The sequence below is a fragment of the Macaca fascicularis genome, chromosome 16 (genome assembly GCF_037993035.2).
Source record: "Macaca fascicularis isolate 582-1 chromosome 16, T2T-MFA8v1.1".
In the NCBI taxonomy this organism is placed as follows: domain Eukaryota; kingdom Metazoa; phylum Chordata; class Mammalia; order Primates; family Cercopithecidae; genus Macaca; species Macaca fascicularis.
In genome coordinates, this window is record NC_088390.1 from 19627748 (window position 1) to 19643366 (window position 15619).

The window sequence follows — 15619 nt, forward strand, 5'->3', positions numbered from 1 at the left end:
CTTAAACTTCTAGGAATGCTGATGAAATAGGCACATGTCTAGTTATAATATCTAATTTATTACTTTAGTTACACATGCATATTTAAAATAACATTATATATATAATACATTAATACAAAATATTGCTTTTTTCCCATTCTCACATTTCAAGTAACAATTTTATCCACTCTCTACATGCATCTTGGACATCAACATCTTCCTGATACCTAGAGTCCATGGCTCAAAGTGTATCTCCTTCACTTGCCTCTAAGCTGTCTGAGGTGCAGCGCTTCTCAAATACATGTCTGACTCACTGGAAAGTTTGACCCAAGTCACCACATTAGGACCACCCTCCCCAACCCCCAATTTATCATGTAGGTGTATTTGTAATCCTTACGACAAAATCACTTATTTTTCCTTCCCCTCTAATCCACTCCAATAGGAGGACTCTATAATGGTGCAAAATATTATTGTTTGAGGCTGTTGTGGGTAGTGTGTGAGGAGAAACCGGAGGTAGAGCAGTTGCAGGGGATCACCGAGTTTGGATACGGGTGCAACCGAAGAGTGAAACGCCAGTGTTGGGAACAGGCCAGATTGCTGGACAGACTCTGCCATCATGGACAGTGATGTTCCTGGGTTGGGAATGAAGTGAAGACACCTGGGAGTGGTAGATGGAAGACCTGGAGAAACAGGTAGGAGTGGCCTGGAGCCGAGCAGATGGCAGAAGTGAAAGGGCAGTTTCGGGTGGCAAGGCTGTGGAGGACGGGGAGCAAGGCTGTGGAAGCAGCACTGGCCGGAAGCGGGTGCTACGGACAATGATGATGAGGTGTGGGGTAGGGAGTCAGGACTGGGAAGAAATGGTGTCTTGAGACTTGCAGAATGGGCAGGTCCTAGAGAAAGAGTGAGGTGGTCACAAAGTCTGTAAACTGCAGGGTTGAGGGAGGGCACCTAAACTGCCCCCGGCAGGTCCCTTACTGTCTAGTAGCACTCATCCCATTGAGTGGTCATTGCTTGCTTTCTGGACTGCAAGGAGGGCAGGCAGTGTTTGTCCTGGATACTGCTGTATCCCCAGCAACTACAACAGGCATATAGCAGGCCCTCAGGAAATACATACCTGATGAAGAAACAGAGGGAGGAAGGAAGAGGGAAAGAAACGACTAAGGTATGAGCATACTCTGGGAGGGACGTGAAAAGAAGGTCAATGAAGGAGAGATAGGCCAGGAAAGGCATGGTCAGGACCTCAGAGGGAACGGAGGACCTGAGGTACAAACGGAAAGAAAATGAACCAGACAGGATTTGTGTGAAAAGTTCCACTGGGATCTTGGGTATGATTCCAACAGCCGCGAGTCTCAGCCCAGACTGTCAAGGGCGCTGTTCCCAGCAAAGAGGCTGGGAGCTGATGACTATGGGGCTGAAACCGGTCTATGGTCTCTTCTAAGCCTCATCCCAGCAAGCAACTTGCTTTGATAGCCTTAGATCTGCCCAGGCTCCCAGAGACTGAAAAACTGTTTGGGTGTTCTCAGCTTTGATAAACATCTGAATAATAGTAAAGGATTTATGTGCTTGTTTGGGTGACTCATAAATAACAGATCTCAAACTACATTTCTGTGTAGCATGGTCATTCCCAATAAAAGGGAATGAAAATATGCATTTCCCAACTCACAGGAAAGATTTTAAGGCAGTGGTTCTTGAAAGTGTGGTCTCCAGAGCAGCGGCATCTGGGAATTTGTTAAAAATGCAAATTCTTGCCTGCAATCCCAGCACTTTGGGAGGCTGAGGTGGGTAGATCATGAGGTCAGGAGTTCACGACCAGCTTGGCCAAAATGGTGAAACCCCGTCTCTATTAAAAACAAAAAAATTAGCCGGGCATGGTGGCGGGCGCCTGTAATCCCAGCTACTCAGGAGGCTGAGACAGAGAACTGCTTGAACCCGGGAGGCAGAGGTTGCAGTGAGCCGAGATTGCGCCAATGCACTCCAGACTGGGTGACAGAGTGAGACTCTGTCTCAAAAGAAAAAAAAAAAAAAAAAAAAGGCAAATTCTTGCACCATTCCAGACCTACTAAATTAGAAACTTTGGGGGTTAGGCCCAACAATGCAAATTTTCACAAGTCATCGGGGATCCTGATGCATGTGAAAATTTAAGAACCACTGCTTTAAGGTAGATAGATGGAATGTTTTCCATTTTAAAGTGAATCCCTCTAATTTTTTCTGAAGTTTTTGATATCTTCTATACTTGTCTGTGGTGAGTACCAATAAGCGCAAAATGAGAGAAGGAAGAGAACATTTGCAGGATAGCATAGTTGTGAGTAAGAGGGCAGTCTCCCCTGGCCGAGACCCTGGAGAAATTCCTTTACCTCTTAAGACTGTCTTCTCCTTTGTAAGAAGGGAAAAAATGGCCAGGCATGGTGGCTCACACCTATAATCCCAGCACTTTGGGAGGCTGAGATGGGAAGAGTGCTTGAGGCCAGGAATTCAAAACTAGCCTGGGCAACATAGTGAGACCCTCTCTCTAAAAGATTGTTTAAAGGAGGGAGAAAATCGGCCGGGCATGGTGGCTCACGCCTGTCATCCCAGCACTTTGGGAGGCCGAGGTGGGTGGATCATGAGGTCAGGAGACCGAGACCATCCTGGCTCACATGGTGAAACCCCATCTCTACTAAAAATACAAAAAATTAGCCAGGCGAGGTGGTGGGTGCCTGTAGTCCCAGCTACTCGGGAGGCTGAGGCAGGAGAATGGCATGAACCCGGGAGGCGGAGCTTGCAGTGAGCTGAGACTGCGCCACTGCACTCCAGTCTGGGCAACAGAGTGAGCCTCCGTCTCAAAAAAAAAAAAAAAAGACGGGAGAAAATCAGTACTTACAAGATTATCACAAGGATCAAATGAGACGCTGCCTGGCACACAGTGTTTACTCATTATTCTGATTATTATTACCACTGCAGAACTGGGGAGCTGATTACTTAACAGAATTAGCTCAACAGCTAGCTAGGATTTTCCAAGGTTGTGATTTTACACTGCATGCATATAGTAACTGTACAGTAGTCTTGTTTTTAAGAATTCACATGTCCCAAAGCTCTGCAGAGCCATGGAGCTGAGACTGACTTTAGGCCTCTTCTAAGCCTTACTCTAAGGTAAGCCCTGTTCAGAGACTTGCCTTGATGGTCTCAGGCATCAAGATGCTGACGTATTGTCAACCAGGGGCTCAACACCTGAGGAAAAAAACCTCCAGTCTTGCAGGAAGTGAACGGAGTGGCACAGCAACTGGTCCTTGTGGAAAGATGAGGCTGACAGGACACAGAAGGGGGACCTCTCTTCAGGCTCCCCCTCTCGGCTGCAGCTCTCCCTATGGGTCTATAGCAGGAGAGCCTGATGATTTCCAGTAGACCCTGGTGGGTAAGAGAGCTAAATCAAGGGCTCAAAAGACCATCTTGAATCAAAAATGCCAGCACAGTTTAGCCGCTATCCCAACTTCCATCACCTCTTCAGTAGAATGCAAGCTCCAAGGTGTCTGCAAGTTTTATTCCTTCCTGTGTCCCTGTCAACAGTGCCTGGCACTTACAGGGTGACTGAATGGGTGAATTTACTAAACCAACAGTTACGTAATTAGAAGAAACAAAAGATACTCTTTGCCAAGAGAAAACTAAGAAAAACTTGAAAGAAGTGTGGTGCTTCCTTCAGCTGGAGCCTCTTTCCAAGTTGTATGGTGTGTGGAATTCTTACTGTGATGTGGGAGAGGCCAGCTTGGGGTCACTTAGGGATGAGTCTGAAGGCACAGTCAATATACAGGACTCAGCTGAAGCTGGGGAAATGGCACAGTTGTTGCAATCATCGTCTCTCATTTGCTTCTTGGTAAATCCCAGCTCCTTTCTTTTTTTTTTTTTTTTTGAGACGGAGTCTCGCTCTGTCACCCAGGCTGGAGTGCAGTGGCCGGATCTCAGCTCACTGCAAGCTCCGCCTCCCGGGTTCACGCCATTCTCCTGCCTCAGCCTCCCGAGTAGCTGGGACTACAGGCGCCTGCCACCTCGCCCGGCTAAGTTTTTGTATTTTTAGTAGAGACGGGGTTTCACCGTGTTAGCCAGGATGGTCTCGATCTCCTGACCTCGTGATCCGCCCGTCTTGGCCTCCCAAAGTGCTGGGATTACAGGCTTGAGCCACCGCGCCCAGCCATCCCAGCTCCTTTCAAGCTGAAACTAAGCCCTCTCTCTAGGCTCCTTGCCCACAGACTGGGCCAGTCCAACAGGTGCTTCAGTGGTACAGGGGGTGGGGTGGGGAAGGAGATGCACTATCACCTTTAGGCAAGGGGCTGAACGCATCCAGGTGAGCTGTGACATCCTGGATGTGCCAGAGCAGGCAGTCTGAGAGGAACAGACTGAGGAAATACTTGTTTACATAAAGTTACTAAGGCAGGAATACCCACCCTCTTGTGTGCCAAGCAAGCCAGTGGGCAGCAACCCTCCCTGAATATGAATGCCCTCGGGGCCTTTACTCAAACTGCTCCCTCCAATGTCCTTTATTGGACATCACTGGCCATCTCCACCTGCCCAGAATCCACAGTATCACTGGTCCTACTCTGCCCCATTCCCAGTCCTGCCCAAGCAGAAGGGCTTTCTTTAGTGCTCAATGTTAACCCGGAGAGGGCCTCAGTGGGTAACTATCAGTGTGGGCCACCCAAGTTGTAAGCTTGAGGGATTTTACTGGGCTTTCTTCCCACTGTATGGTTCCAGCAAAGGCCAGAGACCTTGCCTAAATCGGCAGGTATTTACAAATTTTGTAAAAATTATCTCTCCTGCCAAACTTCTACCAGTACTCTAACCAAAAAACTTTCTATTTCTGGGTTTATTACAATTGCTAAAAGTGGTCATAATCCTCATTAGTCTTTGGAAGGATCTGAGAAGCATGAAAAGGCACTGGCCTAGGCCTGAGTTCTAATGGTGATCATCTCACAAGCCAGGGACTTCTCCCTTTCCTGGGCCTCAGTAACTGCTTCTTATAAAAGAAAGAGGTGTCGTGTAGGTGCATTAGGTTAGGACACCACTTTGAGAGAATACACATGATGACTAAGTAAAGTTTACTAAAGAAAAATTATTCTCCAGAAATCAGCAGTACTTTGCAGACATGCTGAGCATACGTAATCATTAGGAATTAGAGCAGTCTGGCAGTATTTTAGCCAAATCCTTTTGGTTGCACGTAATTAAAAAAACTCACTTCAGACTGGTTTCAAAAAATCAAAAAACAGGCCGGGCGCGGTGGCTCAAGCCTGTAATCCCAGCACTTTGGGAGGCCGAGATGGGCGGATCACGAGGTCAGGAGATCGAGACCATCCTGGCTAACATGGTGAAACCCCGTCTCTACTAAAAAATACAAAAAACTAGCCGGGCGCGGTGGCGGGCGCCTGTAGTCCCAGCTACTCCGGAGGCTGAGGCAGGAGAATGGCGTGAACCCGGGAGGCGGAGCTTGCAGTGAGCTGAGATCCGGCCACTGCACTCCAGCCTGGGCGGCAGAGCGAGACTCCGTCTCAAAAAAAAAAAAAAAAAAAAAAAAAAAAAAAAAAAAATCAAAAAACAGACCGGGTGCCATGGCTCACACCTGTAATCCCAGCACTTTGGGAGGCCAAGGCGGCCGGATCACCTGAGGTTGGGAGTTTGAGACCACCCTGACCAACATGGGAGAAACCCCGTCTTTACTAAAAATAAAAAATTAGCCAGGCGTGGTGGCACATGCCTGTAATCCCAGCTACTCAGGAGGCTGAGGCAGGAGAATCACTTGAAACTGGGAGGTGGAAGTTGCCGTGAGCCGAGATTGCGCCATTGCACTCCAGCCTGGGCAACAAGAGCGAAACTCCACCTCACAAAATAAATAAATAAATAAATAAATAATTAAAAAAATCAAAAATCATTATAAGGATAACTGACAGATTAATGAAGTCCAATGCAGTAATGCAGGACTAGATGCAGAAACCAGGGCTGTCTTCAGTGTTATCACGATAGCTGCTATCTCAGGCCCACATGCTTCTGTTTGTCCACGCAGTGCTGGCTCCTGATTTTGTAAGTGCCACATCCAAGCACCATCCCACATGGTGATCAGTATCTCTCTTTCCCCATGCAAAATTCTTTTTTTTTTTTTTTTGAGACAGAGTCTCGCTCTGTCACCCAGGCTGGAGCGCAGTGGTGCGATCTCGGCTCACTGCAACCTCTGCCTCCCAGATTCAAGCAATTCTCTCTGCCTCAGCCTCCCCAGGCGCCTGCCACCATGCCTGGCTAATTTTTGTATTTTTTTTTTAAGTAACAGACAGGGTTTCACCATATTTGCCAGACTGGTCTTGAACTCCTGACCTCAGGTAATCCATCCACCTTGGCCTCCCAAAGTGCTGGGATTACAGGCATGTGCCACAGCACCCAGTCAAAATTCTTTTTTTTTGAGATGGAGTCTCACTCTGTGGCCCAGGCTGGAGGGCAGTGGCGCGATCTTGGCTCACTGCAAGCTCCACCTCCCAGGTTCACGCCCTTCCCCTGCCTCAGCCTCCCTAGTAGCTGGACTACAGGGTGCCCGCCAACATGCCTGGCTATTTTTTTTGTATTTTTAATAGCGATGGGGTTTCACCATGTTAGCCAGGATGGTCTCGATCTCCTGACCTTGTGATCTGCCCGCCTTGGCCTCCCAAAGTGCTGGTATTACAGGCATGAGCCACCGCGCCCGGGGAAGTTTTTTTTTTTTTTTAGACAGAGTCTTGCTCTCTTGCCCAGGCTGGAGTGCAGTGGTGCGATCTTGGCTCACTGAAACCTCTGCTTCCTGGGTTCAAGTGATTCTCCTGCCCCAGCCTTCCGAGCAGCTAGGATTATAGATGCCCGCTACCACATCTGGCTAATTTTTGTCTTTTTAGTAGAGACTGAGTTTCACTGTGTTGGCCAGGCTGGTCTCGAACTCCTGTCCTCAAGTGATCTGCCCATCTTGGGCCTTCCAAAATGCTGTAATTACAGGCGTGAGTGAGTCACCGTGCCCAAAATTCTTTTCCCTTTTTTTTTTTTTTTTTGGAGACAGAGTCTCCCTCTGTCACCCAGGCTGGAATGCAGTGACGCAGTCTCGGCTCATTGCACAACCTCCGCCTCCAGGTTCAAGCAATTCTCCTGCCTCAGCCACCCACATAGCTGGGATTACAGGCGTGTGCCACCACGCCCAGCTAATTTTTGTATTTTTAGTAGAGACAGGGTTTCACCGTGTTGGCCAGGCTGGCCTCAAACTCCTGACCTCAAGTGATCCGCCTGTCTCGGCCTCCCAAAGTGCTGGGATTACAGGTGTGAGCCACTGTGCCCAGCCCCAAAATTTGGATCAGGAGTTCAACCCAGGTCCAATCGACTGCTATGTGGGGAAGAGGGAGGAGAGGGTGAGAGAAAAGTTCACTGTGTAGAAACAAACCCCACTCCTGAAGTCAGGCAGGTACCCAAATAGTGTCACTGGAGAGAGGTCAGTCACTTCATCAGGTGCTTAGCTCTCAATACTTAAATAAAACAGCAAAGAAGTTTGTATTTTTCTACAATTCAGAATGACCTTCCCCTCCAAATTCCTACTGAACTAGTCAAAGCTCCCGTATTGTAAACTACTTAAATTTCAAAAAGCTCTACTGAATGTTGAAACCCAAGTAGAAAAGTTATAGAAAGTCGCTCCCTGTTTTATTGCAGTTCACTGGATTTGGCTGACATTTGCTTTTTACTTTCATCAAATCTTGCAGAGTGATGAAGACACATCAAGTTACAAAATGTATCACTTTCTCTCTAATATCTTTTTTTTAAACAATTTGTGTCAATGTCAACAACATGATAAAGATGAAGGGTGTTCAACTGATTATTTGAACCTATGAAAACTCCACCAGGGAATCTAATTTTATGAGCACAATGCACAGAGCCTGGAACATGGTGGGTGCTCAATATTGGAGGAATCGAATTCCAACTTTAAAATCAGTACAAGGATCTACTTTAGATCAAATATTACATCTGGCTAATAATTTCGGGTCACACTCCGCTTCTGTGTCTCAAAGCAGGTGGAGCAGAAAAAGGTAGCCAAGTGTCAGATTTGCTGCTATTCTCTTTATAAGCCGTTTACAACTACTTGGCATCTCTAGCTCAGAGGCACAAATTGTATTTACAAAGAAATGATCAGAAATTATCTTAACTGAAAGCACTAGTTTAAACAGCCTAGAGTCTTGTAGAAATTGTTATTCCAAAACATGCAGAGGCAGCAAGAGTCGCCCAAAACCACATTTTATTCTATGACCTTTATATTGCTTTTCTGTTAAAGATTGAAGCAATGTGAAATGGATGGAAATATTTTGTTAAAAGAACAAAATGAATTAATCATAGCATAGATGCCGAATAAAAACCTTGGGTTTATGCCATACACTCCAAAAACAAGGCAAAGTCCAGTAGTGGCTCATGTTCTGAGTTTTTAGAAAGCAAATGGAAATATTTAGAAAGATCAATATATTTCAACAGAAGAGCCATAAATACCCTGAAAGCAGAAAGTTGACACAATTTTAAATAGAATTCTCATATATATATTTTAAAATCAAACACAATTAAATATAATATGGTTTAAGTACATGAATACTTCAGCTTTAAAAGAATAACAGAGGTGGTACATAGTACCAAAAACTTACACAAAGCCTTTTTGCTTCTTCTGTCGATGAAACAGTGTGCCTCTATACAATCAAATATTGCAATGGAATAAATTCTCTGTTCATTCAAGACTTTCTCAAGGACAAAAGTGATTAATAATTATATATTTATACATATATATATATTTTTTTTTTGCAAAGTCTGAGCAAAAGCAGTAACATCTAAGAGAACTTTCTTTCTTCTCAAACAATCATGTGCATTGAGGAAGCACTGGCGCCACGTGGTCAATGGAGTGTGCTCACCAACTGGGCAGCCCTGCTGATGGCTGTGCGGTCCCGATGCAGAAGCCAACTGAGCAGAAGTGCAGTGAGTGAGTCTCTTACTGTCCTAAAGAAAGGAGAAGAAAGACCACCAACTGCACACTTCCCAGCTCACAGCAAAGAATGGGGGAGGCAGTCAAACAAAGTCGAATGTTTCTCTCTCCCCAATCATCCTGCTCATCTTATGTTAAAAAAAAAAAAAAGTGTAATTTGGGAATAACTGTTTTGTTCAAGGTGCCACAGGGGCAAAATTGGAGTCATCGCTATGATTTCTTTCTTTCCACATGTATTCTGAAGGGAAAGTTAAGTACTGGAGTGCAGAATTCCAAAGGGGCAAATCCTAATGCTCAAAGTAAACCAGATTCACACCCTTCTGTTAGCAGGAGAGAGAATGGTTTTAAGTATACTGCATCTCAGGAGGAGGAATTAAATGTGAAAACTGTATACTGCCATCAAAGGAAGGAAGAAGTCACTGAAACTTGACCCATGACTTGTCAGCTTCCTTCCAAATTAATGCTGCTGTCAAGGAAGACTGCATAATTTACTCTCACCCTGTTCCACTGAAGCTGCTAGCACCACGCTGCCACTCAGAGCTGCCTGGCTCTCGGTGGGGCTGACTCACCTGCTTTGGAAGGACAAAGCAAAGCACCTCTGGCACCTGCTTTATGATGCTGTTAGGGATGAGTTACTGCTACGAGTGTGCATCAAGTATCGGTTCTATGCTTATCTGCTTCCCAGAGGATGTGGTCCCTGTCTATTCCAGTAGGCTAAAAGACTCTCATAAATGGGTTATTGCCGTTGGAAAACTAATAATTTTCTAGGAATGTAAACAATACCATTTTGTATCTTTAAGACTCTCACTGTGTCAACGTCATGTGCATCAATTATGCCTACAGGTAACTGCATTATGGTGGAAGTCTAGGATTGTCTCCCATTCTCTCCTGGAAACAACAGTGACAGATCAGAAATACAGTGCTGTTTTCATTGGCTGTGTTGAAGAATTCAACCAAGGGAAAAAAGTTCTCTTATTTTTCACAAGCAGATTTCCTTTATCTCAAGTTTTGAGTCATAACTGAAAAAAGAAAAGAAAAGAAAATGGTAAGGTGCATTTCTCTAACAAGTGTTAGAGATTTTTATTTGTAACATCCTTATTACAAATTAAGGATGGACACCAACACTTAGTGTTTACTATATACCAGAGTTTATGACAGCCAGAAGCTAACTACAATTTTGTGAGGTAAGATATTGTAATTTTCCTTGTTTTAACATATGAGTGAACAGAAGCTTAAAGAGGTTAGGTAACTTACCCAAGGGTCATTTAACAAGGACTGGCATCCAGACTTGCTTTCCCATGTTGGCAATAGATATTAGAATGAAAAATACTGCCAATTTTCAACAGAGTAAGTCTACTTCTAGGAATTAACCCTACAGCATATTCAAGAGGGATGGTAAAGACACACATGCACACATTCACTGACTCCCTCCTGTACTCACAGCACTGGGGACAAATATCACTGGGTCCCCGGTATTGTGGCATGGGACATGTGCACATGAAGCAATTCAGTAATGGTGTGAGGTAGTTTATGCTGAATGTCCAAGTACATCCTATAGGCAAATGTCGAGTTGGAGGTTGAAGAGAGAGGATCAACACAGGATAAAGAGACTGGGTATTCCTTCACAGCCCTAGGACTTCATGCATTCATAAAATCATGGAATGAGGATTAGAAGGGGTTTTTCTTTTGGGGTTTTGGTGTTGAATTTCTCTGATCTACTAATGAGGACATGAGGAACTAAAGTAGTCACCTGCAAAAGGTCACAGCTACTACCTAAAGTAAAGAAAAACTCAGCTAGTTCTTTGAGTCTACTGTTTTTTTTTTTTTTTTTGAGATGGAGTTTCACTCTTGTGGCCCAGGCTGGAGTGCACTGGTGCGATCTCAGCTCACCGCAACCTCTGCCTCTGGGGTTCAAGCGATTCTCCTGCCTCAGCCTCCCAAGTAGCTGGGATTACAGGCATGCGCCCCCACACCCAGCTAATTTTGTATTTTTAGTAGAGACGAGGTTTCTCCATGTTGGTCAGGCTGTCTCGAACTCCCAATCGCAGGTGATCTGCCTGCCTCGGCTCCCCCAAAGTGCTGGGATTATAGACGTGAGCCACCGTGCCTGGCCCCCATTTCTGGAATTTTTTATTTCAAGAAATTCAATTTGGTTCTTTTAAAACTATTTTGCATTTTTCTCATTATACTCTTGTTTTCCTTGATATTCTTGAACTTTTTTTTTTTTTTTTTGAGATGGAGTCTTACTCTGTTGTCTAGGCTGAAGTACAAGTGGCGCAATCTCGGCTTACTGCAACCTTCGCCTCCCGGGTTCAAGTGATTCTTGTGCCTCAGCCTCCCATGTAGCTGGGACTACAGGCGCCTGCCGCCATGCCCAGCTATTTTTTTTTGTATTTTTAGTAGAGAAGGGGTTTCACCATATTGGCCAAGCTGGTCTTGAACTCCTGACCTCACGTGATCTACCCATGTCGGCCTCCCAAAATGCTGAGATTACAGGCATGAGCCACCGCGCCTGGTCACTTGAGCATATTTTTAATATTTAAATTCACCATCTTTCTCATATCTGGGTCTGTTTCTATAGATTGAGTTTTCTCCTGGTTATAGATTAACTTCATGTCATACTTGGTAATTTGTGATTGATGTCAGAATTTTCATCTCATCTCCTTGTCTCGTCTCGTCTCATTGTCTGAGTTTTGCTCTTTTTGCCTAGGCTGGAGTGCAGTGGTGTGATCTCGGCTCACTGCAACCTCCACCTCCTGGGTTCAGGCAATTCTCTTGCCTCAGCCTCCCGAGTAGCTGGGATCACAGGCGCCCGCCACCACGCCTGGCTAATTTTTTCTATTTTTCATAGAGACAGGGTTGCACCATGTTAGCCAGGCTGATCTTGAACTCCTAACCTCAGGTCATCACCTGCCTCAGCCTTCCAAAGTGCTGGGATTACAGGCATGAGCCACTGCGCCCAGCCTGGACATTAGACATTCTAACTTTACACTGTGAGGTGCTGAATTTTGTTGTGTTACTGTAAAGAGGGTTAGCCCTTTGTTTTGGCATGCAGTTGTTAGAGTAATTTGATCCTTTAAAAATTTGCTTTCAAACTTGGTTCAGGTGGTTGTACTCTAGACCTAATTTATCTTCAGTAGTAAGGCATAACCTTTGTGAAGACCCCACCCAATGCCTTGTGTATCACAAAGTCTCTCTACTCTGGCCAGATGCTTCTGGCCACGAACTTTTCTTAGCCCTATGTTCAGCCTACTAATTTCTAGGGGGTTCTTTACCTGGACAGATGCATTTTCACCCCACACATATATAGATAACCTAGGCCAAGGATCCAAGGAAACCTCTCTAAATATCTCTACAGCTTTCTTTCTGGGCAGCTTCCTCTTTTCTGGTACCTTATCCTACAACTTCTACTCAAATTGGTCTCTCTGAACTTTGATTTTTTGTTTGTTTGTTTGTTTGAGATGGAGTTTCGCTCTTGTTGCCCAGGCCGGAGTGCAGTGGCGTGATCTCAGCTTACTGCAACCTCCACCTCCCTGGCTCAAGCGATTCTCCTGCCTCAGCCTCCCAAATAGTTGGGATTACTGGCGCCTGCCACCACACCCAGCTAATTTATGTATTTTTAGTGGAGACGGGGTTTCACCATGTTGGCCAGGCTGGTCCTGAACTCCTGATCTCAAGTGATTCACCCACCTTGGCTTCCCAAAGTGCTGGGATTACAGGCGTGAGCCACTGCACCTGGCCTGAACTTTGACTTTTAACTCTTTCGTTCAGCAAGACTGGGCTCTGTTTGGTTTCAATGGTTTCCCTGTATTGCCCATTGTCCAATATATGGAAACAGTTGTTTCATTTAGTTTGTCTGTTTTCTAGTTGCTTATGATAAGAAGGTAATCCCCATAGCAGTTAATCCTCCAAAGGCAAAGAAACCCCTTATGTCCTTTTATATTTTTATACCTGGAAAATAATACTTTTTAGTCTACACAAAACAAAGTCATCCTTACCTTTGTAGATTTCTCTAATGGCTGATCATACTGTGCCTGCTGCATAACATCACTGACTATCATTTTAGCAATCTTCCAAGCTAGCTCTTCCTGGGCCTAAAAAAAATAATTTAAACTGGTGATAACAGTTATTCATTAGATGGATCGAGATGCACATACTCCGTGCTCTTAACAAATGGCATAATTATGCACATCATTTCTACTTATTTGGATAAGAATTTCATTCCCACATACGAAAAAACCTGGGCCACCCTCTGGCTATGAATATTAACATGTCATTCCCTGTCTTCCAGTGTCAACTACTGGATACCTAGCACTGGAACTACTTTCAGGTTAGATGGTCAAAATAAAACACTTTCCTTTTTTCACCTCCCATCTCTCAATGTTCTTAACTATTAAAAAAGCAAGCCTCCACTACTTCAAGTAAAACTGATGGCGGGGAGGGAAACATTTGAGCTTTTGATCTATACATTGATTACTGATGCCTGCTGGCTGATGGAAACTTGAAAGCATGTATATCCTTCAGTGGTCCTAGCCTCTGGACTGAAGATACTTTCACTGCTACTATCAGGCAATTGTTATATGTTAAGAAGGGACCACCCTTTCTTGGTACATTGTGGATAAGAGAGCATAAATGTGCCATGCTGCTTAAACATGGGAACTAAAGAAAAAGAAAATTTAAAACCTTACTTACACAAGGATGGCACTTATAAACAGAAATCTCTTTATCCTAAAAGTAGAATTTACCTCATCAGTATTTCCTTGCACCCATTTCTTCATAGCTTGTGAGAACATGGATCCTAGTAAACAAAAACAAAATTGAATGTACATTTCATGCATAATCTTACATTAAAAATGCACTGGGCACAGTGGCTCACGCCTGTAATCCTAGCACTTTGGGAGGCCGAGGCGGGCGGATCACCTGAGGTCAGGGGTTCGAGACCAGCCTGGCCAACATGGTGAAACTCTGTCTCTACTAAAAATACAAAAATTAGCCAGGCATGGTGGTGTGCGCCTGTAATCCCAGCTACTCGGGAGGCTGAGGCAGAAGGATTGCTTGAACCTGGGAGGCGGAGGTTGCGGTGAGCCAAGATCGCACCATTGCACTGCAGCCTAGGGGACAAGAGCGAGACTTCATCTCAAAAAAAAAAAAAAAAAAAAAAAAGCTCTTATTTGGCTGGCCGTGGTGGTTCACACCTGTAATCATAGCACTTTGGGAGGCTGAGGTGGGTGGTTCACCTGAGGTTAGGCATTCGAGACCAGCCTGGCCAACATGGTGAAACCCCTGTCTCTACTAAAATAACAAAAATCAGCCGGGCATGGTGGCAGGCACCTATAATCCCAGCTACTCAGGAGGCTGAGGCAGGAGAATTGCTTGAACCCAGGAGTGGAGGCTGCAAAAAAAGCTGGGCACGGTGGTTCACTCCTGTAATCCTAGCACTTTTGGGGAGGCCAAGGTGGGTGGATCACCTGAGGTCAGGAGTTTGAGACCAGCCTGGCCAACATGATGAAACCATGTCACTACTAAAAATGTAAATAATAAAAAAAAATTTAGCCAGGTAGCAGGCACCTATAATCCCAGCTACTTGGGAGGCTGAGGCAGGAGAATCGCTGGAACCCGGGAGGCGGAGGTTGCAGTGAGCCCAGATTACACCATTGTACTCCACCCTGGGCGACAGAGTGAGACTCCATTTCAAAAACAAAAACCCAACATCACCACCACCAACAACAAAATGCTCTTTTAAAAGCTGTTGCTTCCAGACATGGATATTCTTATGTGATACCATCCAAAACACTAAGGAATGTTGCATTAATAAAAACTGATTATATTGCTTCCATAACAGAGTATTTAACTTGCAAACATCATGGCTTGACAAACTTTTGAAAAGGTGTTTCAGAGTTCTGGACTTTTCTTCTACTCTCCTCACTTGATGAAAGAAACTAATATCTAGTGTTAGTTTGCAGCAAACATTAAAAAACAAAACAAAACCCTAACCAGGATATTGCTCTTGGGTAAGAATCTAGCAATACATTGGGAGACATCAACACATTTGTTATGTTTTCAAACCTTCCAGACCAGATCCTATATAAAATGGTTTCTAGGACAGAGTATGCCACTACATTCTAGTTCACTGGTCTATATAAACTAGCTGGGTGAAAGAAGAGTTTCAAAGAGTCATACTCCATCCAAGCTAGAGTACACCTTAACTTCCTAGGATGTGTAAGCCCACATCTGTAATCACATGCTGAGAATCATCTGAAGTAGGCCAGCCTCTATTTCTACAAATGAAATACACAGCTTACTTTGTTATTTAATAATTTGAACACTCTTACTTGCTAACTTTGCTTTAAACCAAGTTAATTGTTGGTAGATTATTTCTTGAGGCGAGGTCCTGATTCATTCAATAACTGAATTCATAAAAAATACAAAACCTGGATCCTTTTCCCTCAATTTTTATTATTACCTAAGGGTTTAAATATTGGTTTATTCAAATTTTACTGCCAACCAGAGTCTACAGAGCCACAGTGTTAAATGCTCTGCCTGAAGGCTCAACTGGCTGTTGAATCATCCCATGCACTGTTCTCTTTTCAGGCCACCCTGCAGAATCACTCTATTGACAGTCTCCCTCTTATTGACTGATACTTTTTCCTCCAAACCCAC

General features: G+C 44.5%; 1 protein-coding gene across 6 annotated transcripts in view; it reads right to left on the bottom strand.

Annotated features, from left to right (window-relative positions):
- Positions 1 to 8215: 8215 nt before the first annotated feature.
- Positions 8216 to 15619, bottom strand: part of AKAP10 (A-kinase anchoring protein 10) — an 80070-nt gene continuing 72666 nt past the window's right edge. For 5 of the 6 annotated variants that reach the window (XR_012425370.1, XR_012425369.1, XM_065532885.2 and 2 more), the window contains 3 exons: positions 13705 to 13757; positions 12958 to 13053; positions 9176 to 9978 (listed from right to left, as the gene is read on the bottom strand). Coding sequence is in view for 4 of the 6 variants with exons in the window: in XM_065532885.2 (XP_065388957.1) it covers positions 9973 to 9978; positions 12958 to 13053; positions 13705 to 13757 (155 nt within the window). In the remaining 2 variants the exon portion in view is untranslated. Of the gene's footprint in view, positions 9979 to 12957; positions 13054 to 13704; positions 13758 to 15619 lie in introns of all 6 variants that reach the window. The other variant, XM_045375222.3, reaches the window with a different exon arrangement.